At 44.9% G+C, this 27,824-nt stretch overlaps 2 protein-coding genes across 2 annotated transcripts; both read left to right on the top strand.

The window, feature by feature from the left end:
- The first annotated feature begins 2,125 nt into the window (after positions 1 to 2,125).
- LOC109759561 (isoflavone 3'-hydroxylase) lies at positions 2,126 to 6,290 on the top strand. Its single transcript, XM_020318383.4, has 4 exons — positions 2,126 to 2,780; positions 3,695 to 4,019; positions 5,369 to 5,727; positions 5,827 to 6,290. The coding sequence occupies exons 1-4, from the start codon at positions 2,197 to 2,199 to the stop codon at positions 5,957 to 5,959; spliced, it is 1,401 nt and encodes a 466-aa protein (XP_020173972.1). The 5' UTR covers positions 2,126 to 2,196; the 3' UTR covers positions 5,960 to 6,290.
- An 18,763-nt stretch (positions 6,291 to 25,053) lies between these two features.
- Positions 25,054 to 27,719, top strand: LOC120976135 (cytochrome P450 81Q32-like). The gene is made up of 3 exons (XM_040402961.3): positions 25,054 to 25,383; positions 26,757 to 27,115; positions 27,216 to 27,719. The coding sequence occupies exons 1-3, from the start codon at positions 25,111 to 25,113 to the stop codon at positions 27,472 to 27,474; spliced, it is 891 nt and encodes a 296-aa protein (XP_040258895.2). The 5' UTR covers positions 25,054 to 25,110; the 3' UTR covers positions 27,475 to 27,719.
- The last annotated feature ends 105 nt before the right edge of the window (positions 27,720 to 27,824 follow it).

Below are 27,824 nucleotides of genomic sequence, written 5' to 3'. Positions count from 1 at the left end.
TTGTCATTGAGAATATGCAATAAAATGATGCCGTATTCTCAAGGCATCAGACGAAAGCCGTTGTTTAATCAAGACAAATCAAGACCCCTCACACACAAAAAAGACAAATCAAGACAACTGCAATTTAGGAGGGTCCTGACAAAGAAAGTTATTTTTACACCAGCGTGATAGCAGTTTCTGGGTTTTGTTTTTAGATTGTGATGTCCCACGGTGCAACGTTTGCCATAGAGGGGCGACGTGTCCCTCCCATTAACGGAAGGGCAGGTTCTCCCCTAAAAAACAGAAAAAAAACAAAACAAAAGGGCAGGTTGCTTGTATTTATTAATTTATTTATTGACATGTGCTGCTTAATTTGTATTTATCCTGAGCAAAATGCATGGAGCCCTCAGCTTCTAGGGTCGTCATGGATCAAGGTGTATTTTAATTCAGTACATTATCCTATGGATAAATTATCATCAATAATGTTGATTTTTCTGGAGCACTCAGCTTCTACAGTCGTCAGATTGGATCATATGACAGTTGAACAGTTGAACCCACGTCAGGAGGCGCAGTGCATCTCAGCCCTTGCCGTCGGGAGGACTCCGTTTCTGATGTATTTTTAGTTTTATTAGGGTTTGTGTCCCACTCAGAGATGTGAGGTGGAGGCAGTTCTCTGTAGATGAAATAAGGTCCTTCCCGCCTAGCCCATTCTGGTGTTGTTGCTAACATCGTCCGAGGGCGCGTGGAGGTTTGTCTTCGGGTGATCTCATAGGATTCGGTCGGCGTTTCTCTTTTTTTTTTAGAAAAGGAGGACGACCCCCGGCCTCTGCATCTGGACGATGCATATGGCCATTTTATTAATTATTGACACAAGACCTTACAGATTTATACAACAGTAAGACTAAATCCACCAACTAAGCAACATCTGTCGCTATCCCTATCCAGTTGATGTAGGGGCGCTGAAAGTCTGGGCCTAATACCAAACAGACCTCGCAGCCAAACCTAACATCTAAGACTTGAGGTCCCAACCAGGACGCCTGCCAGGTATGGGCACCCACCAGTCTGGCGTGCTCCTCAACCAGGACGCCTGCCGGGTATGAGGCCGCCGCAGCCACGTGCCACCAATCCATCTTCAGAGCTGTACTGCTCCATCAACCTTGCGTTTGTCTTCGGTGGATCCACATGGATCCGGTCTTCGTTCGCGTGTCTACATGTCGGATCCTTCTGATCTACGTTTCTCTTCATCGGCGGCAGTTGTTGTTCTGATACGCAGGTCCTATGGTGCCTTAGCACGGCGATTTTTCGATTGTCTACAACAACAAGGTTTGCCCGTCTCCGATGAGGTAGGGGCGATGATGGCGGCACGCCTTTGGCCCGCTCCAGTGCATGTAGTCGTCACTGTGTGATCTACGGGTCTGGATGTATTTTTTTACTTATGGTGTTATTTATACTACCTTGACAGTTTATGAATAGATCGGAAGTTTTTCTAAAAAAAACTTCTACACTCGTCATGGATCAAGATGTGATTTGTTGGTATAATATAGCACGTCACATCCTACCTGCCCTGCGCGCGCGCGTACACACTCCTCCAAATCTGCATTTGTTTTTTAATGACGGGTTCTCTACCTTTCAAACCATTTGCAGTATTCCCGCAAAAAAAAAACCATTTGCAGTATAAACACGAAAATGTTCTGAGGCAAATGTGTTGTTTTCAGGTTTGCTATCTAAATGTTTAAAAAATTATACTCCCTCCATACTAAAGCGGCGTCAAATTAATATGGGTCAGAGGGACTATAGAACATTTGCTTCTAGTAAGTGATATAAAGAGACATGCTTTTTGTTACTGAATAGAGATTTTTTATAGCAATGGACGGTATGCCAATACTAGTGAGATGGCTGGACTAATCTGGGCTACGTTTCCTAGTTCAGAGGGTTTCTGCAATACATTATCCTTTGGTTGAATTATTGATGTTGATTTGTCTCGTAGCTTGATGATTGCATGGAGTCCAGAAATATCAGTGATTAAATTATCTGCGACACTGTTAGCTAGCGCTACACTACAGCCGACCATCTTTGTTTCCCGATTAAATTATCTGTGATTTCTGGGTATAAATGCCAGGCCGCGTCCTACCTGCCGATGCACACAAATTAGACAGTATATGTGGAAGATCAGTGGCACTTAAACTTCTCTGGGTGTCTAAGTGCACCAGTGACACAATGAACAACATCTTCGTTTTCGTCATCACTCTCCTGCTCCCCCTATTCACTCTGGGGTGTCTAAGGCGCAGGACTAACCAAAGCCCGCTGCTGCCGCCAGGGCCTCCCGCTCTCCCCATCATCGGCCACCTCTACCTCTTCAGGGGCCCCCTCCATCGCCGCCTCACACGCCTCGCCACCCTCTACGGCGCCGTCTTCCGCCTGCGGTTTGGCGCCAAGAACGTCGTCGTCGTGTCCTCCGCCCAAGCCGCCGAGGAGTGTCTCGGCGTGCACGACATCGTGTTTGCCAACCGGCCGCAGCTGCCGACCGGCAAGATCCTCTCCTACGACTGGAGCACCATGGGCACCGCGAGCTACGGGGACTACTGGCGCCACATCCGCCGCATCGGCGTCACTGAGCTCCTCTCAGTGCACCGGGTGCAGCAGTACGCCGACGTCCACACGCGGATGGCGAGGTCCATGGCGCGACGCCTCTACCGCTCGGCGGCCGGTGGTCGCGCGCGGGTTGAGCTCAAGTCGCGGCTCTTCGAGATGCTCATGAACGTAATGACGAGCATGATATGCGCGAGGACATACTATGGGACGTACGTAAGATCACTCAATTAAAATCACTACCGTAATAACTAGCTATGCTGACTGATTATTCTATGCCGGCAGCTTTTTGTCCGGGCCGTCGGCATAGATGGATGTATGCCGACGGCCTGGAGAATCGTCGGCAAAGAAAAGCCATCGACATACCATCATATATGCTGAGGCCAATCATAGGCATAGAAAGGCCGTCGGCACACCATCATGGATGCATACAACATACTCCACTATCTCCAACCATACATAGCAAAATAACGCGATGTACTGCTCACTATAGTATAAAAATTCAACAGAAATTGTACTTAAAAACGGTTTTACAAACTTTTCTAGTGTACCATCTTATATTTACTAAATGAAATCTAGTTTTGTAGTCCTCGCGTTGATCCTGGTGAGATACACTAAGAAAAAAGATAGATCACTTTTATTAAAAAAAAATAGATCACTACGGAAAATGTGTCGATACCAGGTGCTTTATTCTACGCCGAGTTCCAGAGAAGGGGATCTCAGCGACAAAAATTTAAGCTGAGTTCTATTCTGCACCCTGGGTGACCAGCATTAAGCAATCTATATACTAATGTCCGTAACTTCATCCTCGAGGCTCCTAACCGTAACTATGGTTCTTGTTGCCTTAGAAACTAGACTAATTAATCAAACCATTTGCAGTAGGAACAAAAAAAATCAGTATGGTACAAATTTAGCTCCAAATTAGATGATTTTGAATCATCACTCCTGTTATGTTCATATTGTTGTCTAGATAGTAATAAAGTATTTAGGTGAATTTGCCCATGTTGTTTTCATGTTTACAATCAAAATATTTAAAAATTATGGACAATAACTATTCACTACATTTGGTTACAGTAATTTTTATATAAAGCGACTTGATTTTGTAACTGAATGGAGTTTTGTGTAGCGATGGCGAGGAGATATTGGAGGTGACAGATGAGGTCCAGTGGTTTAGGACGATGGTGGAGGAGACGATGACACTTATTGGTGCGTCAACGGTGTGGGACTACATACCAACACTGGTGCGGTGGCTGGACATCGGCGGGTTCGGGAGACGGTTGTGGCGGCTCCGAGAGAGTAGAACAAAGTTCGTGCAGGGACTTATCGAGGATGAGAGAAAGAAGATGGAGGATGGCACGACAACAGGGAGGACGATGATTGGGGCACTGTTGTCCGTGCAACACAAGGACCCAGAGGATTGCCCTGACCAGCTTATCCGAGCTTTGTGCATCGTGAGTATTTCACTTATAATTTGAGAAATATTTCAGTGGCATATTTGGATGAGGGTACTGCAAAGGGGTCCATATAATTTAAATTAAGGCTTTAAGATCTGGATCAAGTCCCCTTTAGGTGTGTACTGCTAGACATGACAGGAAGTAGATATTTAACAGTGAATGATGCAATTACAATACCCATTATGTGACATTAGAAGTTAGTTTCAATTGTTATTAGTACATGTTCCATGTGTAACTATAAAATTCCCCGTAGGTGACAGTGCACAAAACCTCACGGGTTCAAGTAGAAATTACAGTCATGTTATATGGAAGAAAGTCTAAGCCCAGACAGGTTTTATTACAAACCGCTATCTAAACTGAAACCAGTAAAAAGGTATTCGACCACCAGAATACCCACAAAATGAGGTGTTTCTTGCAGAAACCCTGTAAACCTGGAAACGTACATAACTCACATGATAAGGGGAGGTGAAGTACACACCTGAGAGTGGGAAATAATTGCAAGAGAATGCAAGAAATCAAATCAAAATTCTGTGGGAAGGCAAAAACACTTACCACCAACTTGTTTGGAATATTCCTGCCACTGATTGGAGTGGTGTAATGAGCTCACAATTTGGTTGCCTGCTCCAGTATCGAAAACTAGGCATATTTTGCTTGTGTGCATAAATAGTAAAATCCAGAAAGCCACTTTTTGCTAAAAGATGATCTAAAATCTTAGATTTTTTTTCTAGATACTGTGCTGCATAAAAACATTTCCAATGATGAAGGTATGTTTTGTTGTTGGATCTACATAAGCTATACCAATGCTACTCCCCTTCTCTATATGTTGTTCCTTTCCTAGCTCACTGCCTGTCTTGTCGATCCACACATCTCATTGTAAGTCACATTCCAATAGTTGTTTTCCCCTGTTACAATGCGCGCATCTGGGGCATGGTTGTCATGTGGCTGGTGCTCTACCCCATATAGCAGAGGGTTGGGTACCTTCAATCAAGCTATGAAGCTTAATTATCGAGGGGACATTGGTCACAGCCTTATCAGTATCAGAAAACATTATCTTCATAGCAAGCAATGGACTTGTGGCATGGGTTTTGTATATAAATATCGCAACCAGAATTTAGTATTCACTTTCATGTTTTCTCAACAGAAATAGCAAACCTTATGGTGGATTTCCTTTTTTCCTAGTTAATGAAATGTATAGTGTGGCCATGTTTATTTTACTAGATTTTGTGCTTGTCATTGAACCTTTATAAAAATTATGTTTATAAAAAATTTCATCATTGGAACAGTACTTTTTTTCTCGAGTGTGTATAACATTTTACTTATGCCATGTCATTCTTCTGTCACTGAAGAGCGCCCTCGAAGCTGGATCATCTACTTCTGCAGATACAGTTGAGTGGGCGATGTCCCTCATGCTGAATAACCCTAAGGTGATGGTCAAAGTTCGTGATGAGATTGATTCCTACATAGGGAAACCAATACGCCTAATTGAGGCGTCCGATCTCCTAAAGTTGCAATACTTTCGTTGCATAATCATGGAGACGCTTCGTTTACATCCACCAACACCACTTCTTGTTCCTCATGAATCTTCTATTGACTGCACCGTCAGTGGATTTTATATTCCCAAGGGGACAATGCTTCTTGTGAACACATCTGCAATACATAGGGACCCTAAGATATGGGATAAACCAACAAACTTTATTCCAGAAAGGTACTAAGTATGAAACCAGTCTTCTCTGTTTATTTTGGTTTACTGGAAGTGCTTATATGAGTAGCATAGACCTTACTAATTTGTACATTATTTTCATAGGTTTGAGGGTGAAAAGTGTGAAGGTAATATGGCTATGCCATTTGGTATGGGCAGGCGACGATGCCCAGCAGAGAATTTGCGTATGCAGATGGTAGGCCTTGCTCTGGGAACTATGATCCAATGTTTCGAATGAGAAAGAGTGGGGGAGGAGCTTGTGGACATGACCGACGGCTTTGGCCTAACTGCTCCGAGGGCAGTGCCCTTGGAGGCCTTCTATAAACCCCGTCAATCTATGGTGACTCTTCTTTCGGAGATATAGTATTATTGTCGAACACATGGCTGTTCTTTTGTTGCTTTGTGTTGTATGGTCATCGTCAGCAAAATATTGTGTGGACATGTGACAATATTATCCATGTCTCTATGTGTAAAAACTATGTGCTCCAGTTTTCTAGCTATTCACCACCTGTGAGTGGAGCATCGACCATGCACTCCGTTGATGCTTGAATGCCACCATATAACTTAAATCTGTGTTCCATATAAAGTTGTGCTATATGTGTTGACATTTTTAATTCAGAACAGATGTGTGTTTGATCATTTGCTTATATACCAAGTACTTCTACTTGTTTTATTTGATAACGGGCCCTTCGGCTTGTTTTCATAAGCATTTTCTTTACATAAACACGATGAGTACACACCCGGCCTCTGCATAATTAGGATGCACACATCCAACACCAACGCGCACACACCAAAAACATGCCAATAAATAGCAAAGTCATATAAAGACCAAAGCTATACGCACGCGAGGAAATAAGCGATCAGATCAGCAAAGCAACAAACTACAACAATGATCATATTCGCACCAATTATCTCATGGCACCACACGGACGACGAGGTTCTTCAACAGCAACACCTTCACGAAGGGAGTGACACTTAAGTGTCGCCGTCGCCGGATCCAACCATCCAGGGCCAAAATCCAGATTTTCATCCTGAAGAACCAGTACGAGCATATACGAGCAATGCCTTGAACATGGTAATGACGTAAAACTATCGTCATTGCCAGGTATAACCAACTCAGGTCAGACCTAGGCGTACACCTATATAAAGGAGGTAGGGGCCTCCCGAGTCGGCAGCTAACATGCGCCTGTCTCATATGAGACAACCACCATCAAAACAGATCAGACATGCAAATTACCTCGCCTCGAGGGCCTGAACTTGGAGTAAATCCTTCATCTCGTGAGCAGAAAATCACACCGACAATTATTTCCTCTAGGGTTACGGATTGCTTGTACGACTGTGTGAAAGGTTATGCCAACATGTGTTATTATTATTATTATTGTTAATCATGAATTCTACGCAGCTTATGATAGGGGTCATATTCAAACACTTATAGAGGCTTAGTTGTTGTTTTGCTTTTTTTGTTTGATATTTACGTACTGAAGCTTGATACTTGAACCATATTTAATAAATGGTTGTGTGTTATGTAGACATGTAGTGAAAAAGCCTGAAGAAACCTGAGAAAGAAAAATATAAGCCAAAGAAAACGAAATCACTAATTAAGGAGTACTCGTTGTAAAGAACACTCCACTTTCCCAGGTCGCGACAAGTGGCGCACATGCAGCGCGCCACTTGTCGCGACCTGGGAGTTTTCCTTTTTTTCATGGATCCGTTTTATCTCTTAAATCGTGCGTCCAAATCTCGAACCGTTTTCACCATTGGATTCCTCGCGTCGAGATTTTCAAAACTAGATCTCATGTTGATAGGTTTTGACGAACTTTTTTTTCATGAAAAAACCGGACGAAAAAACCGGGTGAAAAAACCGAACCGGGAGCACGGTTTTTTTCCCTTTCCGAAAGAGGCACGCCCGTGCCTCTCGCGAAATCACAACCGTGCCTCTCGTGGAAGCAAAACCGTGACTCTCGTGGAAGGAAAAAAACAGAAAACGCGTTTTTTTCGTTTCCGAGAGGCACGGCCGTGACTCTCGTGAAAGCCCAACCGTGCCTCTCGCGAAAGCAAAACCGTGACTCTCGCGAAAGAAAAAAACAGAAAACACGTATTTTTCTTCCCTTTTCGAGAGGCACGGCCGTAACTTTCGCGTAAGCACAACCGTGCCTCTCGCGAAGCAAAACCGTGACTCTCACGAAAGGAAAAAAACAAAAAACGTGTTTTGTTACAGTGACTCTCGCGAAAAAAAAACAGAAAACGCGTTTTTTTTCGTTTCCGAAAGGCACGGCCGTGACTCTCGATAAAGCACAACCGTGCCTCTTGCGGAAGAAAAACCGTGACTTTCGCGAAAGAAAAAAAAAAGAAAACGCGTTTTTTCGCGCAAAAAAAAGTTTTTCGAAATTTTTTTGATCGAAAAGCTAAGAAAGACGGGGAAACCAAAACATCAAAAAAAACCGTTTAAAAAGCCGAAAACGCGTGCGAAAAAATAAAAAAACAAAATCCGAAGGAAGCGTCCAGAGCGTGACACGTGGCGAATGGCTGAGAGCGCGCCAAGTGACGCTGATCGTTGCGAGGCTCACAAAGGAGTGCTCGTTAACTAGTTCTGTTGCCGGCCCCGTCGCCGTTGCCGCCGATCGGTGGCACGTTCTTGCGACGCCGTTGGCAGGAGAAGCGGCTCGTGGAGACGGGAGCGGCCGATACGCCGCGCCGTTCGCGGGAGCGGCGGCACGTGGAGAAGGCAGCTGCCGATACGCCGCGCCATTGGGCTGCCCAGCGTCAGAGCCGCCGCCGCCGCCGCTGCTGGAGTTGAGCACGTGGAACTGGCCGCCACCGCCGGCGTGCTCCGACCTCCCAGGCGCCGGCGGCGAAGTCATTCTACCGGCCGGCCAGAGATTCACAACAGAGGGTTTGGATTTTCTGTCACACTTTCTCCAGGAGCAGAAGAACCAATGGATCACGAGGAAACGATACGAGAGTGCACTGGTTTTTCTTGGTTCCACGGGCGATCGATGGACGGGGCCGGGCTAAAAGAGGATGCACATTAACACGAGATGACAATATGGCACATTGTCACCGTGGGGATCATCAAGAGCATTATTTGTTACTAATAACATGAACGGATGATGATCAACGTGGACTAAAACAGGCATAAAGCTGCGTTGGCAAGAAAAGCTAGCATGGATACGGTCATTAAGAGCATTGGCCAGGGCATTACTGGTTGCTAAACAACACGCCCGCGGTAATACCATTCCCAGATTCACTCTTACTACGTACCCACCCTGCCAAAGCCGTCCGATATGATATGATCATCGGGTGGTCTAGGCCAGATGCGCAGGAAACATGCAGAGTGTTTTCACCTTGCTATATGTGGGTGGAATGAGCTTGCGCATGAATATTGACATCCTTCTATTTTCTGAAATTGGTATAAATTTTAATAATTTACTTAGCTTGCCGCGGTTGGTGTTTCGGGCTTCTAGTCTACCCATGCTCCCGCGACCTCCCATCCCCGCATCATCGCCGCTCCCGCAGCCGCTTCCTCCACCGCTTCCCTTAGCCACCGATATGCTTCCTCACCGGCATGGATCCGCGGGTCCAACATCTCCCTCTCGCGCAGCGGGAGTTGGAAGCGCCTCGAGATGCCGCTCCCCTTCGTCTACGAGACGTTCCCGGAGATGCTGCGGCCGATTTGCTCGATGTCGCCGGGGGTGTTGGAGGTGACGAGAGAGCAGCGGTGGTTGTAGAGGACTGGGAGACTTCGAGACGACGCCTTCTCGTGGACCAGTGCGTGCGGGAGTGGAAGGACCCGCTGCAGGCGATGAAGGAAGATCCGATCTCGAGATCCAGATGGGAGACGTATGCGTAGGTCTATCGAGCTCAAGCAGATTGAGAGCAGGAGAATCTGGCGAGGCGGATCTACGCTGAGGGCACAAATTCGGAGAGGGCAAGGACTCCACGGTCCCTTCTTCGCCGCTTGTAGGCTTCATCCTCTGGACGGAGCAGGGGACGAAATCAGAGGATCCGCGTCGCAAAGCGAGATGAGAATACATCATGGGGCTGTCTCGGACAAGTGTTGTGCCTCTTCCAGAACCGGTGGATCCCTTGCCTTATCTGTTGCCAGAACCAACAAGGGATTTAGGGGATTGCACATCTCGCCATTTACTCGCGGGAAGAAGCCAGGTGTTTCCTTCAATGTTCCTCAGAAAAGGGTGTTAGGGTGCTGGATTCCTCCGTTGCAAGTCACTGTGGATGTGGAGGTGGAGATGAATGAAATCCCTTGATGTTGTTTAACCAGGTGGCCGATTTTGGGCGTCGCGGCAACTGGATGATGATAATGTTTGTTCTAATGGCGAGGAGGATCAGTAGTGTTGAACCCATTATTGGGTTACCTTTGGGGATGCATTGGATCGTGCTCAAAAGCAAGCCGGAAAGAACAAGGTGAAGAAGCAAAGATCGAAGCTGGATGTTGTTGCGAGCTATCTGAAATGCAAATGTGCTCGAATTCCCGAAAGTTGATGCCACTGAATTTTAGGCATGTGAGCGCTGCTCGAGGTCGCAGATCTGCTCCTATTTCGTTTCTCTGTTCTAATTCAGTCAGTAACACTAGTCCATGGTTTCAAATTCTTCGAGGAAAACTAGTGGAAGTAAGTGTTGGACCTGATCCACTTTGGTTGCCCATGGGACAGGATGGACGAGTTCGACGTTCGTCAGTCGCTGGACTGGACAGGGGGCCGCTCGCCACTCGATCGCCGACACGAAAATATGGAAATTCAGGAGATGATGTTTTTCTGCGGGATATTTTTTTTCATTTCAATTCGCACTTTGGGTCCGATGAGTCCAATTTATGTGATGATTTTTGATAGTTGTTTTCTGCCTACATGCTAGACTTTGTGGAATTTTACCACATTCACGCATTACTTTTTGTTGGTATCCCGCAGGTGATGTCTTCTCGAGCAAATAAAGTTTTATGATAATCAACTACCATAAAAGAATGAACTAAATGGACCAAGGGAGGAGCTCCTGCGGCGCCTCCAGAGACAAAGATGGCCTATCATATGAGTGTGCTGCTCGTATGAGCGGTCATATGGGGTGCTATCACGGATCCACGGGTCCAACATTTCCTGTCGCCTGACAGGAATTGGAGCTACCTCGAGATGCCGCTCCCTTCGTCTACGAGACGTTCCTGTAGATGCTGCGGCGGATTTGCTCGATGTCGCGGGAGGTGTTGGAAACGACAAGAGAGCAGCTCTGGTTGCAGGGGACTACGAGACTTCACGACGACGCCTTCTCATTGACCGAGTGTGCGGGAGTGGAAGGAGGCGCTGCAGGCGACGAATGAAGACCTGATCTCGAGATCCAGATGGGAGAGGTATGCGCAGGTCTATCGAGCTCAAGTGGATCAAGAACGGGAGAATATAACGAGGCAAATCTACTTTGAGGACACGGATTTGGGGAGGGAAAGGATCACGCGATCCCCTCCTTCGCCGCCGATGGGTTTCATCTCTGGGCCAAGCACGAGGTCGAAATCAGAGGATCCATGTCACAAAGCAAGATGGGACTGCATCATGGGGCTGTCTCCGACAAGTGTTTCGCCTCTTCCAGAACCGGTGGATCCCCTTCCTTAGCTATCATAAGAACCAGCAAGGGATTAAGAGGATCACACATTTCGCCTGTCGCCGGTACCAGCAAGGGATTGATGGGATTGCACATCTTGCCTGTCACCAGAGTTGGCCCGCCATTTACTCACGGTGAGAAAGGTGTTTCTTTCAATGTACCTCAAAAAAGGGTGTTAGGCTTCTGGATTCCTCCATTGCAAGTCTCTGTGGGCATGAACGTGGAGATGCACTAGAATCCCTTTATGTTGTTCGACCAAGTGGTCGATTTTTTTCGCTGCAACAACTGAATGAATATGACGTTTGTTCTGATGGTTAGGGGGTCATGAGTTTGCCCTTATTTGGTTACCTTTGGGGGTGCTTTGGATCGTGCTCAAAAGCAAGTTGGGAAGAACATGGTGAAGAAGCAGAGATCAAAGCTAATTGTTGTTGCGAGCTGCCTAAAATGCAAATGTGCTCAAAATCCCACGAAGTTGGTGTCGCCGGATATGTGAGTGCTGCTCGAGATCACATATCAGCTATTGTTTCATTTCCATTTTCTAATTCAATCAGTAACACTAGTCATGGTTCCAAATTGTTCGAGGAAAACTAGTGTAAGTAGGTATTGGCCCTGATCCACTTTGCTTTCCCATGGGATAGGATGGACGAGTTCGACGTCCAACAGTCACTGAACTGGACGGTCCGCTGCTCGCCACTCGATCACCGACACGAAAAGATGGAGATTCATGAGATGATGTTTTTGCGTGGGAAAAGTTTTCGTTTCAATTCACACTTTGGGTCACACTGGGCTTAGGGGGGTTGTGCCTTGTTTTGGAAAGACACAAAGAGGCCTCTGGGCGGTCTAGGTTTAGGGGGGCCTGGTATTACACCGACTCCTAACCCTAGTTTGCAGATAGGTTATATCATCACACATCTCTTATGTTGTTGTTTTGCCGATACTAGGGGGCATGGCAGTTCGGGTGCAGCCATGGGAGATCGTTTCGGTCCCGGGTGTGGGGGTGGAGGTAGAGCTGATGGCGGCGGAGGTGGAGGGAGAGGGAATCCTAATTTTGATTGCAATTTCCAGCCCAGGAAGTTCAATCAGAATTATCATTTTTCTTTGGCGCCGCCCAGGAATTATGAAGGGAATAGCTACCAGAACAACCAGTACCCGTGTAGGGATGCAAATTTGGGTGAATGGAGTTTCGATGGTGGGAATCGGGGGGCGAATCAATACCCACGTAGGCCACCTATGCAGAGCAATAATTTCCCTCCCCTAGCTGCGTCATATCAATGGAAGACACATGTGGTGAATCCAGTGCAATCTGCACCTAGGAGGCATCACACAGGGAGGGAGGAGGTAATAGTGATGTGGATGCTCAATCTTCAAAGGCAAATTCTGTTGGCGCAGCCTCGGTGGGAGGCCCTGTGGTACCTTAGGAGTCTGTAGGAAAGGTACCTGCGGGTGATAAAAATATGTGCCACATATGTGGGATTAAGGGCCATGGACCAAAAGGTTGTGATGTGAAAGTGAAGTGTGTGAATTGCACAAAAGAGACACATATTTTCTGATTTTCGCGCTTGGCTACAAAAAACGTGTGGTCATGCTTGTTGTTTTGGGGGGGGGGGGGGGGGGGTCTTGGCTATTTTGTTGCAGACCATGAGAAAGATGAGTTCTTCGATGAAGAGTGAGGCAGTTGCTTTGGTCCGTCTGAGAAAGGGGTGTGATCCTGACATCGATGCTGACATGTTTGTTAGAAGCCTAGCAAAAAATCCTCTCCCTGGAGATGGAATTGGAAAGCCAAGAAGTTCTCAGATGTTGCCTTTTTGGTTAACTTTCCATCAACTGCTAGGATTAGTGAGGCCTTTGTGTATGATTGGATGCCTTTGAAAGGGGGGAATGTCATGGTGAATGTTAAAATGTGGAATCATGATTCATTGGCTGCAGGTAAGCTAGTTCTGATCTGGGCAAAAGCTAAAGGAGTGCCCAAGACTATGAAAAAAATTCATGGACTTTATGATATTTGTTCTATGATTGGTTACAGACATGAAGTGGATATCGTGACTATGCAAGAATTTGGCTTGGTCAGGGTAAAGGTGGTTGTGGTGGACCGTTAGAAAATACCCAGATGGATTAATCTTACTACACCAAATCATGGTCATAGAATTCTCGTTTAACTTAAAATGGATGTTGATCAGGGATGGTAGAGTGAGGATGAATTATCTCAAGGGTATGAAGATTGGATGGATTTTCAGCATAAGGAACAGGCTGAAAGAGATCCAAAAAGAACTAAAACCAATGGTGATTAGGTTGTACCTAGCCATATTTGTGCTAGTACAAGGACTAAGTTGGCTTTGAAGCAAAAGGTTGCTGCCCAGAACAACAAGATGAGGCAGATCTGCTTTTGTATAAATCAAAGAACTTGGCAGCTCACACAAGTGGAAAGGATGATGTATCTAACTCTATTTCTGTTAATGGAGGGGGGACTTCTGGGAATATTAACAACGAAAGGGTACATATTTCTGAAGTTGATCTAGAGGATGAAGGAGAAGGTTCGCAGACTCTTAGTTTGGGGGCTAAAAATTGGGATTAAATTGAGTGACGATCAGAATGACATTACTAGTATTTAAGTAGATAACATTAAAGGAGGGATTTGGGTCACCAAAGATACAATGGAAGGATTGCTTCGAAGAATATGGATGACATACCTATGCTGGACAGGGTCATGTCTCTGGCTAGAGCCAAAAACTTGGGCTGCTCAGAAGGTATGTATTCGAAGGTATGTGATTTACATCGTGACAATGTTAAGTTGTTAGATATGGCAAGTTCAATAGGAGTAGATTTAGGAGTTTCTCTTGATATGGTGGATTGTAATCTGAATCTTATTCTCACGAAAATGCTAGGATGGAGATGTTTTTAGCAAGTAAAAGAGAATCCTCTAGTACTCCAATGTAAACTGACCTGGCATCCTGAGGATGTAGACGCAATTCTATTTGAACTATTACACATAATTAGGGAAGGGGATGGTATCTTTGAACCCGGGGGGAGGAGGAGGGAGAGAGTTCTTGAAACAACCTAGGCAACTTGGGTAAATAGCATTGTAATTTACACACCCCAGGCCTAATAATTTTCGTACAGACACCATGATAAATTTGACGTGGAGGAAAAAAGTTGTTGAAAACATACCGAGGGTAACCTCTGTGTAAATAAATGGTAATAAAGTCATTGCAGACCCGATAATTTTCGTATAAACACCAAGCAGGTAACATTGACTGGGCAGTAAAATATTGACTAGAATTAGAATGAATATGTAATGTATCTGGAGACTAAACATATTTATTCGAGGGCATGTCCCGGTAGCTAGTCCTTTGACCCTTCTTCTCTTTGCTTGATCTTCATCATGTGTCTCTGAATTCATTTATTCACTAAAAACACATTGCTCTTCATCGTCAATTAGTTCCTCCTTCATCATGTTTTCTTCATGGTGTTCTTTCTCACCCTCACTATGCTTTTGTGTAACATCCCAAAATTCAAAATGGAATGTTAGTTATTTGAATAGAATTAATTAAAACTCGGTTGTGGGGCTTGCTCTTAGCTTGTTTGACTAGGATTTAAAACCGTTGGGAGTGTGCTGAATATTAAAATGAGAAGGAATAAAAAGAACTTTCCCTAGTATTCATTTTGGATCTATCCGGATTTCATTATTAAAAGAAAATCCAACTATAAAGAAAATCATACCAGAGGTAAAATGAGACCTTCAATATAAAAGGGTCGGGAAATGTTTTAATATAACTATCAATATTTCTTTGGAATTCAAAAATATGTTGGGAACTATATAAACCCTAAATTGATTTAAGGAATATTTAAAAATAAAAATAAAGTTTATAAAAATATTTTATGTATTTATTTAATAGTTGGGTTGGAAATATATTTCCTATGCTCTATATTAGTAAGAATATTTTTGTTATTTTTCTGGTATTGTTTGGAAGTGAAACAATCTTTTCTATATGCCATATTTATTTATTTTGTTATTATTAATAATATACCACCTCCATTCATTTATATAAGGTGTATTATTTTTGGCACGGTGTCCAAGACACATAAATATAGACAATTTAAGACGAAATCACCCTTGTCTAATTCGTTCATTAGTGACAAGTAAATCATTTAGACTAGGAAAGGAAGATATACACAGAATCAAAAGTTAGATAGTTTCTTTTTTTCTCTATAATGAGATATGCATACAATCAGATAGGAGATACTTTCCTTTTTTTGATGACCCAAGAACGGAATTACGAGGAATTAAAATAAAGGCACCTTACATTGTAGAATTTTATCAAAAAGAAATACACCTAATATCAAGGAACGGGGGGAGTAGCTAGGAAACACTATTCATTCGGGTTGCACTAGCGCAGCCCAATCCTGTCCGTCGCTCATGTGCGTCTGCCAAACAGAGAAGAAGCAGTTCGAGGGATCTCCTATCCAAGAGAGTTCCTAGTTAATGCCTTAGGTGCCGGCTAGGCAATTAGCGCTCTCACATCGCTCATGTGGGCCCGGCCACCAAATGGCAGCTGATCGCTCTGGTCGTTTTCGCCGCTCACAGCTAGCTCGGTTGGTTTTCCCTTGGTTAACCGGTTGACAGTTGCCTTTAATCTGATATATACAGTTGAATTTATATAAATCTCTACCTCTCTATCTCTATCTCTACCTCTACCTAATAATAAAGGGGCTATTGCTTCTTTCCATCATAATTTCATCCGTTTTTCGTCCGTCCACCTCGCCATCCAGTTCCGTACGTCATCGGTTAACTAAAAACGTTGGGCTTTTTGGGCTAACGAACCCACCTGGGTGGCTGGGTCACGGTGCTGCTGCATAGGGCTCGTAGGAGAAATCCCAATCCTAATTTCTCTACAACCCCCAAGAGATTTCTGTATAAATCGCTCCTTTTTTTCCTAAAGAAAAAAATCCCAATCCTACTTCTCTACAACTCCGAAGAGATTATATTATAAATCAGAGCAGAACAACGGAATCGATCGGTTAAATTTGACTTCGATCAAAGCACGCCTTCAACTTTCGAGCCATGTGATGCTCCGTCGGCGGCCCGTGTGCTAGCGGCCGTCTGCATCAACCACGCGCCGGAGCACCACCGGTGGCACCATCACACCTACGATGGTAGGCGCACGTTCGTGTTTCTTGCAGCCAACAAGAGCCGCACACCACCTAGACAGAGTATGTGCCCCGACCCCCGCGTCGTCCTCAGGGCGGCTCGGGGGAACCCTAGTTGCGCCGCCGCCGTTTCCCTCTACAACACGCCCCCCCTCCCGCCGCCGCCGGGTGAGTCCGCCGGGCGAAGCCCGTGCTGGAGGATGGTGGCGGCGGGGATCTCCACGCGCTCGGCGGCCTAGGTTGCCGGTGTGAGCCCGTGGTGGTGGGAGTCTCGTCCTTGGCGTCTTCGGCCGGCGTGGCGGCTGCCCGGCGCGGCGTCCTCGTCCTCTCGCAGGTGATGGGCTGCCGGCTGCTCGTGGCTGCCTCGACGCGACGGCGTCCCGAGGTTTCAGATCTGGCCGTGGCGGGCTCGGTCGATCTGGCCCGTTAGCTTCGGCCGGCGGTGAGGTTGGTGGTCGTGCGTGGTGATGGCGCCGCCGCTGCGCAAGAGGTGCTTGGGCCAGTGGGTTCGCATGCTGGCGGCGCTGGGGTTCCCCCATCCTCGTCCGGCAGCGTGAGGGTGCGGAGGTAGGGTTGCTCCGGGCGAAAGCCGACGGCGCGGTGTCTGCGGATGTCGCTCTCCTCTTGGGGGCCGTTGTGGAGTTCTCCGACCTCCTCCGCTCTCGGGTCACTTTTTTCGGGTGAAAGCCCAGGACCTGCGGTGCAGGACCAGACGATGGCGTGATACGTCGCTTCCCCTCCTGAGGGCGTCGTCTTGAAGATCGTGATTTCCTACGTGCTTTTCCAGAGCTGGACTTGCACGACATCGCGGCAGGTAGCCGGCGACGCGCCCAGAGGTGGAGCGGTGTTTCCTCCTCCGCATCGAAGACGACGGATCTCGGCGGCGTGGCGCAGCGGAGACTCGGCGCCCGATGCGTGTAGATGGACTCGCGCAGGAGGAGGTAGCTGTCTGGCGTCATGGTGGCGTCGATGGCTGAGTGGCCTGACAAGGTAGAAGCCTCAATGTCTGCTCTGAAGACGGACCTGTGGTAGATGGCGGCGACGACACATGTGAGTGCGTCAGACCGGTTTATGCCCCATACCCGGTATGTGGCTCGGCTGGGGCTTCCGGCTTTTGATGATAGGTTTAGGTGAGTGGTCTGGGTATTTGGCCCAGCTAGCATCCCTTCATCATATGGATAGAAGTAATGGCATATGTTGCCAAGATGGCGGATTCAGGCATATTATTGTAATACTTTGTAAGGTCCTCGAGAATAATCAATAAAGTGGCAGCATGCATCTTCCAGATGCAGAGGCCGGGGTTCATCCTTCTTTAAAAAAAACAAGAGCCGCACATACCTCGATGTCGAGGTCCTCGGGCAGCCCACATCTGGCAGCGTCGAGGTCGTCCGGTTCTTGGAGTACGTCCGCGATGCGTTTCATGCCACGCCCGGAGGCGTCTTCGTGATGAAGCCGTGTCCCGCTTCGTGCGGCAGTTCGCGCACACGCTGTAGGCGAGGCCGAGCTCCTCTGCCGCTTTAAACGCAGTGGTGAGCGAGCATTGCGTCCGTAGACGAGAAGGACGAGAAGGCGCAGCCGGAGGAGGAAAGCGCGCAACGGAGGAGGCCACGATGGTCCTCTTGGAGGCGCACGTGGTTGCGGCGCCACACCATGGCCGTGATCCCCGTGGATGGGATGATGTGCCTGAGTGCCTGACTGCCTGGTTTTGTTCGGCGTGTGGATGGCAGTACAGTATGCCATGAGTTCAGCTTCAGCTGCATGCAGCTGTAAAGTATATTAGTCTGAGATCGTATTTACGTACTACATTATGGGGCCGAGCGGTAGCTATTATGTCCAGGTGCATGGTTCTCTTGTCAGCATACTGTCCATCAAGAGCCTCTACGTCGTCTTATTGTGCCAGCTAGCTAGATCGATCTATTATCTCCAGTGTATTATTACTGCGAGGTCCGTCTGTTCTTAACCCATCTGCACATGATTTCTCTTTTGTATTGCTTCAGTTTTATCTTCTAGATCATCTGAATAATTTTCGCATAAACAGCTGCGAGTGGTGCAAGGTACCCCTATCTTGCACCTATTTTTATCATAAAAAAGCTTGCATGCTATTCTTGATTTGATTTATTTTTTCATGTGCAGTTTCAATTTGTTATTCGTTCAAAATGACATGAAAAAAATGTCCTATAACTGAGTTGGATCTTCGGTCCAGCACGACACATTGTTTTTAGCGGAATAAATGGTGACAACTTCACTGCATATGGGTGTAATATTAATTCTCATGTTTCACGCTGACTTATGTACCAATTTTTTTTTGCTAACATGAATTCTTTTTGGTTGTATTTCATATCGCTGTATAAAACTAACATCTTCAGTCACCAAACATGCATGCAAGCATAAATGTGCATGCATGTAGGTAAAATATTGATGTTCATTTTGGTTGAATATTAATTCATGTGTTTTCACTAGATATAGGTGACCGCATGTGGAAGAATGGCAAGGTGTGCGATCAAATGACCTGGATTTGTGGCGGGTGGGTGGCTCTCGACTGGAACATCACCGACGCAATCGATAGTAGGTTGGTCACTAACCTAAATGTTTTCAATTGCAAAATTAATTTTATTCTTTTGCGTAATTTTTTTCTGATTGACAATAGCAGTTTCTGATGTTGTATTAAGATTCCAACAAGAATCTATAAAGGGCTCTATGGGAGCAGAAGAAAAAATGACAATGCAAAGCAGACTTCCGATACTACTAATAAAACGCCTCCATCAGAAGACCGAAATATACACATACAAACAACCAAACATTGCATGCCAAGGAGCTTTATTCTATTTAGAACTTAAGGTACTTGATCATTTGTTCCAAGTTCATTAGTACGATCATTTTTTGTTTTGAATGATTGATAAATAAGCACATATTTGTTCAGTGGTATATATTTTTCTGCCGTTGCAACGCACGGGCATATTTCCTAGTATAATATAAAGCGTTTAAGCAAAAAATCTGGATTCAAAAAAAATATCCATGCATTTTGAAAAAGTTATGAATTTGAATGAAAGATTCAAAGATTTGAAAAAAGTCAACGGATTTAAAAAATGTTCATGAATTTGAAAATTTTCATCGATTTTGAAAAAAGTTCATTAATTTGGATACAAAGTTCAGAAATTTGAAATAAGTTCATGGGTTTGAAAAGTTTTGCTGATTTAAAATAATTCATGTTTTTGAAATTTTTTCATGAATTTTAATAAAGTACATGGATTCTGAAGAAAATTTTCACGGATTTTAAAATGTTTTGTGAACTTAAAGAAACACGAATGTGGAAAAAAATCATGAATTTCGAAATATTATCAATTTGGAAATAATGTTTTAAAAATAAAAGGAGAAATAAAAATGAGAAAGAAAAAAAGGGAAATTACACGGAAACAGGTATAAAAAACGCAGCAGAAAATTCCATCCACACAACATGAACCGGCAGTTTTTTTTTTGAAGCTTCTGGTGGCTTCGTGAAACCGGGACTATCAGAGGTTATATGGTCCGGCCCAACAAGGTATACGACGAACGAAGAAACTTGCACAGTAAGCGCTAAATAGAATTCCGCCCTATTCGACGACCTACGTCATGCACAGTCCGCAAATTGTTATTGTGCACGCTATTGTTTCTAGCCAGTGTGGCCCTGCCAATACATACACAGCGCGGCTGAAAATTCTTCTTCCGTCAGTTTTCTCTGCATGTTATTTTAATATCGGTTGTTTTATAATTTTATTATAAAATTTTAGGTAATTAAACTGTTCTTGGATCCAAAAATTCATGAATAAAAAATGTTTGGGAATTAAAAAAATGATTTTAAAAATTCGCGCAAAATTGAAAATGTTTGTGGTTTTAAAATATTATTTGTGAATTCAAGAGTTTTTCATGAATATAAAAAAATTCATGTATTAAAAATATTATTGTGAATAGAAAAATTATTCACGAGTTTCAAAACTTATTCCAGAATTTCAAAAGTTACTCCGAAATTTCAAAAATTGTTCATGAATTCAAAATATTTGTGAATTTAAAAAACGTCATGAATTCCAAAACTGCTCAATTTTTTTAAAAAAATTGTTCATAAATTCAAAAATTGTGACAAACAATTTTTGTACACATGACTAACATCTGTCGTAACATGACTACGTTTTGGGTATCCATGATTAACATTTTCTACTTTTTGTTCACTTTGTACATTGCTTGTATGCACAAGAAATATTTTTCTATACACATTTAACACTTTCAAATGCATGATTAAGTTTTTTTTGCAAAATTTCATGTAAATTATTATTTCTAAATATTAGCAGTAGTAAAAAAATAAAAATAAAAATGTGGAAAAAAAGGGAAGGAGAAAAAGAAAAAGAAAATACATTGGTGACGTCAGCGTGACGCTGCCACATGGTTATTGGGCCAGCCCTACCTTTCGTGAGAGGTCTAGGGTCAGTTTTCCTTCAATGCAGGTGTTCACCTTCCACCGCTAAAAAAAAGGTGTTCACCTTCCACAAAATGAGAAGGGTATGCGATCGACAGTTGAATTTGCACAGCCGCATGGCTGGCCGACCGGTCGCACTATCAACATCAGCGACAACATGGCAAGGAAGGGTTAGTAAACTTCCGTTTATTTTTAATTTATTTGAAAAAGTCTGCATCCATCTTTATTTTTAATGATCTCATTGGTTATCCCCATCTTATTTTACAATATTAGATTGATTTGTATCTTAAACTATAGTAATAAAATTGTAGAAACAATAAACATCAAAAATTAACCAGGGAATATCTGCTTGTCCATTTGAACTTGTCCCAACATCAAAAGGAAGTGAAGATAAACAGGTGGGGTCATCCCCACACGGAAATTACCGATCTACTCCCTACGTCCTAAAATAAGTGTCGTTGATTTAGTACAATTTTAGCACAAAGTTGTACTAAATCAACGACACTTATTTTAAGACGGCGGGAGTACATTGAGTTGGATGATCATTTGTACAATATAAGTCTTCTCAAGCAACTAGGAGCTCAGAGATTAATGACTTGCTAATTGTTCTTCTCAGATTAGCATGCTCATTTCTTTGACTCCATCGAGCTTAGTAATTTGTGCCCCACAATTCTACCACTAATATGATGAGCTATTTATTGCTCTACAAAATTGTTCTAATATTTTTGTTTGTCCTTCTCATAACAATATTACATAGGCGATCTCTTCTTTATAGAAATCACTCACTTTTTCACTTCCATGTATTTATTTTTGTAGCTATTGTACATCACAACATCCAAAAACTGGCTAGACAAGTTATGTTTCTGGTGAAATTACCCGTGTTCAAAGAAAATCAAACATCATTATGGATCACATTCATAAACGGAAGAAACACAGAAGCAAGAAGAGGATTATTGGAAGGATGCAGAGGGAGAAGAGGATGATTGGAAGGATGCAGAGGGAGCAGATCGTTTGGAGGGATAGGATGCAACTGTTTGGTGTTTTCATGTATTGTGGTTTGCTTGCAAGTTGCAACTGTGTTTGCACTAGCCGGGAACACGTGATTTGGCAAGAAATGTAGGTCTTTAAATTGAAAGCATGAAAAGCCATGACAATTCTGTATGCTCTTATGTTGACTGAATATGTCGCTTCTGCCTGCGTGAACCATGTTTCATGTTTGTACCATTTTGTTTTTTGAATGAAGGGTTATGTTGACTGAATATGTTCAATGCATACAGTTTCTTCACTGAATGATCATGAGTATGATCTAAAATGTTCAAAAGCTGGTTGTAGTAAACCAGGACAAATTAATATGTTTGGCTTATGCCGTCGACAATGATGATTGATGGCTTGGTCAGCCTTACTGTGAGCTGCGCGTGTGGCCTCTATGGTGGATATGCGCGAGTATTTGCTAAGAAAGAACGTAAGAGCATCTTCAACAGGTGCACAAAAAATTCGTGTTCTAAAATAGTTTTAACACGCCACTGTAGCACTTTTAGTGCGTCAGGCCGTCGGCATAGATGGATGTATGTCGACGGCCTGGAGAATCGTCGGTAAAGAAAAGCCATCGACATACCATCATATATGCTGAGGCCAATCGGAGGCATAGAAAGGCCATCGGCACACCATCATGTTCGTAACTTCATCCTCGAGGCTCCAAACACTATGGTTCTTTTTGCCTTAGAAACTAGACTAATTAATCAAACCATTTGTAGTAGGAAAAAATAAATCAGTATGGTACAAATTTAGCTCCAAATTAGATGATTTTGAATCGTCACTCCTGTTATGTTCATATTGTTGTCTAGATAGTAATAAAGTATTTAGGTAAATGTTCCCATGTTGTTTTCATATTTACAATCAAAATATTTAAAAATTATGGACAATAACTGTTGAACATATTTGTGCATGTATCTGTTAGGATAATCTCCTACCGGCCCCGCCTCTAGTTTTCTTGTATAGATGAGGCTGAGGGCTTCCCTTGTACCCATATATACGTGCACCGTGCACCCGATCAATACATCAAGAGTTGCATTGCCTCCAATATGGTATCAATTTCCCTTCCAATCCAACCCTAGCTTCCGCTCCTAGCCGCCGCCGCCGCAGCTCCTAGCTGCCGCCGCCGCCGCGCGCGCATCACCCCTCCCCATCCCTCTCTCCTCTCGAGCCGCCTCCCTTCCTCCCACCCGATCGCCCCGAGCCGCCTCCCTTCCTCCCACCCGATCACCCCGAGCCACCTCCCTCCCACCCGCTCCCACCTTATCGCATCGCCCCCATAGCCGCGCCGCCACTCCTCCCCTCGGTCGCCGCTGCACCCATGGCGTCTCCCACTCCGCCGCCTCCCTCCCCTCCAATCCCTTTGACGGTCTGGCCCCTCCCCCGGTGGAGGTCGTCCGCGATCTCGACATCTTCGCCTGCGTGCCCGTCGTTCTTGACTACGCCTCCTCCACCTACTATGCCTGGAAAACCTACTTCTCCCTCGTCTTCCGCGAGTACCACCTCATCGATCACGTCGATGGCTCCGTCGACTCCGGCCTCATGTTCGCGGACGACGACTGGCTGACCATCGACGCCACCATCACTCGATGGTTGTACCAAACCATCTCCAAGGACATCTTCCACACCATCATTGCGACACCGATGACGCGCAGACGGTGTGGGCAAAGCTGAACGGGCTCTTCCTCGACAACGCCCTCCAGCGCCGCGTGTTTCTTCAGCAGGAATTTTTTGGCTGCCATCAGCTTGACTCGTCCATCGACGATTATTGCATGCGCCTTAAGAAACTTGCTGACGAACTTCGCGACCTCGGGGAGCGGGTCTCCGACGACCTCCTCCTCAGCACGCTCACCGCCGGTCTGAACGAGGAGTTCGGCAACGCGGCCTCCAACCTCACGTTCCTCCCGGACCCGACCTTTCCTCGGGTCGTGGCTTACCTTCGGTTGGAGGAGAGGAGGATGAAGATGGTGAAGTCCTGGGCTGAGTTCGCCATTAAGGACCTCGGCCCGTTGCACTACTTCCTCGGCATTGAGGTGGTACGACGCGCCGACGGGTTCTTTCTTCATCAGCAGCAGTATGCCCAGGACCTTCTCGAGCGGGCAGGCATGCTTAACTGCAAACCTGTCCCCACGCCTATCGACATGAAGGCCAAGGTCTCTGCGCTCGACGGCTCGCCCGCGCCAGATGCATCGTTCTACCGCTCCATCGTCGGCGCTCTCCAGTACTTGACACTCACTCAGCTGAACCTACAGTACGCCGTCCAGCAGGTGTGTCTCCACATGCACGCCCCTCGCGACACTCACTTGAACCTGGTGAAGCGGATTCTTCGGTACATCCGCGGCACCACGGCTTTGGGTCTTACGTTGACGGCCTCGTCCTCGACTGACCTGGTGGCCTACAGTGTCGCCGATTGGGCTGGCTGCCCGGACACGCGACGCTCGACTTCAGGCTACTGCGTCTACTTGGGGCCTTCGCTCATATCGTGGTTGTCTAAACGACAACCCACGGTATCCCGCTCTAGTGCCGAGGCTGAGTATCGTGATGTGGCCAATGCCGTTGCCGAGTGCTCGTGGCTTCGCCAGCTTCTCCAGGAGTTGCTTCTTGATGTTCCGAAGGCCACCATTGTCTACTGTGACAATGTCTCTGCGGTCTACCTCTCCGCCAACCCCGTTCATCATCGTCGCACGAAGCACATTGAGCTCGACATTCACTTCATGCGAGAGCAGGTGGCCCTTGGGCGCGTCCGTGTTCTTCATGTTCCTACCGCTCAGCAGTTTGCCGATGTCATGACGAAGGGGTTACCGACGCCTACATTTGAGGAGTTCCGGTCCAGTCTATGCGTCACTGGTGACGTATCGACTGCGCGGGGGGGGGGGGGGGTGTTGAACATATTTGTGCATGTATCTATTAGGATAATCTCCTACTGGCCCCGCCTCTAGTTTCCTTGTATAGATGAGGCTGAGGGCTGCCCTTGTACCCATATATACGTGCACCGTGCACCCGATTAATACATCGAGAGTTGCATTGCCTCCAATAATAACTATTCACTACATTTGGTTACAATAATTTTTATATAAAGCGACTTGATTTTGTAACTGAATGGAGTTTTGTGTAGCAATGGGGAGGAGATATTGGAGGTGACAGATGAGGTCCAGTGGTTTAGGACGATGGTGGAGGAGACGATGACACTTATTGGTGCGTCAACGGTGTGGCACTACATACCAACACTGGTGCAGTGGCTGGACATCGGCGGGTTCGGGAGACGGTTGTGGCAGCTCCGAGAGAGTAGAACAAAGTTCGTGCAGGGACTTATCGAGGATGAGAGAAAGAAGAAGGAGGATGGCACGACAACAGGGAGGACGATGATTGGGGCACTGTTGGCCCTGCAACACAAGGACACAGAGGATTGCCCTGACCAGCTTATCCGAGCTTTGTGCATCGTGAGTATTCACTTATAATTTGAGAAATATTTCAGTGGCATATTTGGATGAGGGTACTGCAAAGGGGTCCATATAATTTAAATTAAGGCTTTAAGATCTGGATCAAGTCCCCTTTAGGTGTGTAGTGCTAGACATGACAGGAAGTAGATATTTAACAGTGAAGGATGCAATTACAATGCCCATTATGTGACAACAGAAGTTAGTTTCAATTGTTATTAGTACATGTTCCATGTGTAACTATAAAATTCCCCGTAGGTGACAGTGCACAAAACCTCACGGGTTCAAGTAGAAATTACAGTCATATTATATGGAAGAAAGTCTAAGCCTAGGCAGGTTTTATTACAAACCGCTATCTAAACTGAAACCAGTAAAAAGGTATTCGACCACCAGTTTACCCACAAAACGAGGTGTTTCTTGCAGAAACCTGTAAACCTGGAAACGCACATAACTCACATGATAAGGGGAGGTGAAGTACACACCTGAGAGTGGGAAGTAATTGCAAGAGAATGCAAGAAATCACATCAAAAGTCTGTGGGAAGGCAAAAACACTTACCACCAACTTGTTTGGAATATTCCTGCCACTGATTGGAGTGGTGTAATGACCTCACAATTTGGTTGCCTGCTCCAGTATCGAAAACTAGGCATATTTTGCTTGTGTGCATAAATAGTAAAATCCAGAAAGCCACTTTTTGCTAAAAGATAATCTAAAATCTTAGATACTGTGCCGCATAAAAACATTTCCAATGATGAAGGTATGTTTTGTTGTTGGATCTACATATGCTATACCAATGCATGTGGGGCTCACTTTCCATATGCATCTTCTTACTCCCACTCCCCTTTTCTATATGTTGTTCCTTTCCTAGCTCACTGCCTGTCTTGTCGATCCACACATCTCATTGTAAGTCACATTCCAATAGTTGTTTTCCCTTGTTACAATGCGCGCATCTGGGGCATGGTTGTCATGTGGCTGGTGCTCTACACCATATAGCGGAGGGTTGGGTACCTTCAATCAAGCTATGAAGCTTAATTATCGAGGGGACATTGGTCACAGCCTTATCAGTATCAGAAAACATTATCTTCATAGCAAGCAATTGACTTGTGGCATGGGTTTTGTATATAAATATCGCAACCAGAATTTAGTATTCACTTTCATGTTTTTTCAACATAAATAGCAAACCTTATGGTGGATTTCCTTTTTTCCTAGTTAATCAAATGTATAGTGTGGCCATGTTTATTTTACCAGATTTTGTGCTTGTCATTGAACCTTTATAAAAATTATGTTTATAAAAAATTTCATCATTGGAATAGTACTTTTTTTTTCTCGAGTGTGTATAACATTTTACTTATGCCATGTCATTCTTCTGTCATTGAAGAGCGCCCTCGAAGCTGGATCATCTACTTCTGCAGATACAGTTGAGTGGGCGATGTCCCTCATGCTGAATAATCCTAAGGTGATGGTCAAAGTTCGTGATGAGATTGATTCCTACATAGGGAAACCAATACGCCTAATTGAGGCGTCCGATCTCCTAAAGTTGCAATACCTTCGTTGCATAATCATGGAGACGCTTCGTCTGCATCCACCAACACCACTTCTTGTTCCTCATGAATCTTCTATTGACTGCACCGTCAGTGGATTTTATATTCCCAAGGGGACAATGCTTCTTGTGAACACATCTGCAATACATAGGGACCCTAAGATATGGGATAAACCAACAAACTTTATTCCAGAAAGGTACTAAGTATGAAACCATGCCTTCTCTGTTTATTTTGGTTTCCTGGAAGTGCTTATATGAGTAGCATAGACCTTACTAATTTGTACATTATTTTCATAGGTTTGAGGGTGAAAAGTGTGAAGGTAATATGGCTATGCCATTTGGTATGGGCAGGCGACGATGCCCAGCAGAGAATTTGGGTATGCAGATGGTAGGCCTTGCTCTGGGAACTATGATCCAATGTTTCGAATGGGAAAGAGTGGGGGAGGAGCTTGGGGACATGACCAACGGCTTTGGCCTAACTGCTCCGAGGGCAGTGCCCTTGGAGGCCTTCTATAAACCCCGTCAATCTATGGTGGCTCTTCTTTCGGAGATATAGTATTATTGTCGAACACATGGTTGTTCTTTTGTTGCTTTGTGTTGTATGGTCATCGTCAGCAAAATATTGTGTGGACATGTGACAATATTATCCATGTATTCACCACCTGTGAGTGGAGCATCGACCATGCACTCCGTTGATGCTTGAATGCCACCATATAACTTAAATCTGTGTTCCATATAAAGTTGTGCTATATGTGTTGACATTTTTAATTCAGAACAGCTGTGTGTTTGATCATTTGCTTATGTACCAAGTACTTCTACTTGTTTTATTTGATAACGGGCCCTTCGGCTTGTTATCATAAGCATTTTCTTTATATAAACACGATCTGCATAATTAGGATGCACACA

This window comes from Aegilops tauschii, chromosome 3, assembly GCF_002575655.3.
Source record: "Aegilops tauschii subsp. strangulata cultivar AL8/78 chromosome 3, Aet v6.0, whole genome shotgun sequence".
Lineage (NCBI taxonomy): Eukaryota > Viridiplantae > Streptophyta > Magnoliopsida > Poales > Poaceae > Aegilops > Aegilops tauschii.
The sequence above is the reverse complement of the archived record's forward strand: the minus strand, read 5'-3'. Positions and strand labels throughout refer to the sequence as shown.

Excerpts from the sequence above, each read along its gene's own strand:
- LOC109759561 (XM_020318383.4), top strand. The coding sequence starts at position 2,197 with ATGAACAACATCTTCGTTTTCGTCATCACTCTCCTGCTCCCCCTATTC. Across the intron at positions 2,781-3,694 it reads GCGAGGACATACTATGGGAC|CGATGGCGAGGAGATATTGG; the intron begins GTACGTAAGATC and ends AGTTTTGTGTAG. Across the intron at positions 5,728-5,826 it reads ACAAACTTTATTCCAGAAAG|GTTTGAGGGTGAAAAGTGTG; the intron begins GTACTAAGTATG and ends TTATTTTCATAG.
- LOC120976135 (XM_040402961.3), top strand. The coding sequence starts at position 25,111 with ATGGTGGAGGAGACGATGACACTTATTGGTGCGTCAACGGTGTGGCAC. Across the intron at positions 25,384-26,756 it reads TTATCCGAGCTTTGTGCATC|AGCGCCCTCGAAGCTGGATC; the intron begins GTGAGTATTCAC and ends CTGTCATTGAAG. Across the intron at positions 27,116-27,215 it reads ACAAACTTTATTCCAGAAAG|GTTTGAGGGTGAAAAGTGTG; the intron begins GTACTAAGTATG and ends TTATTTTCATAG.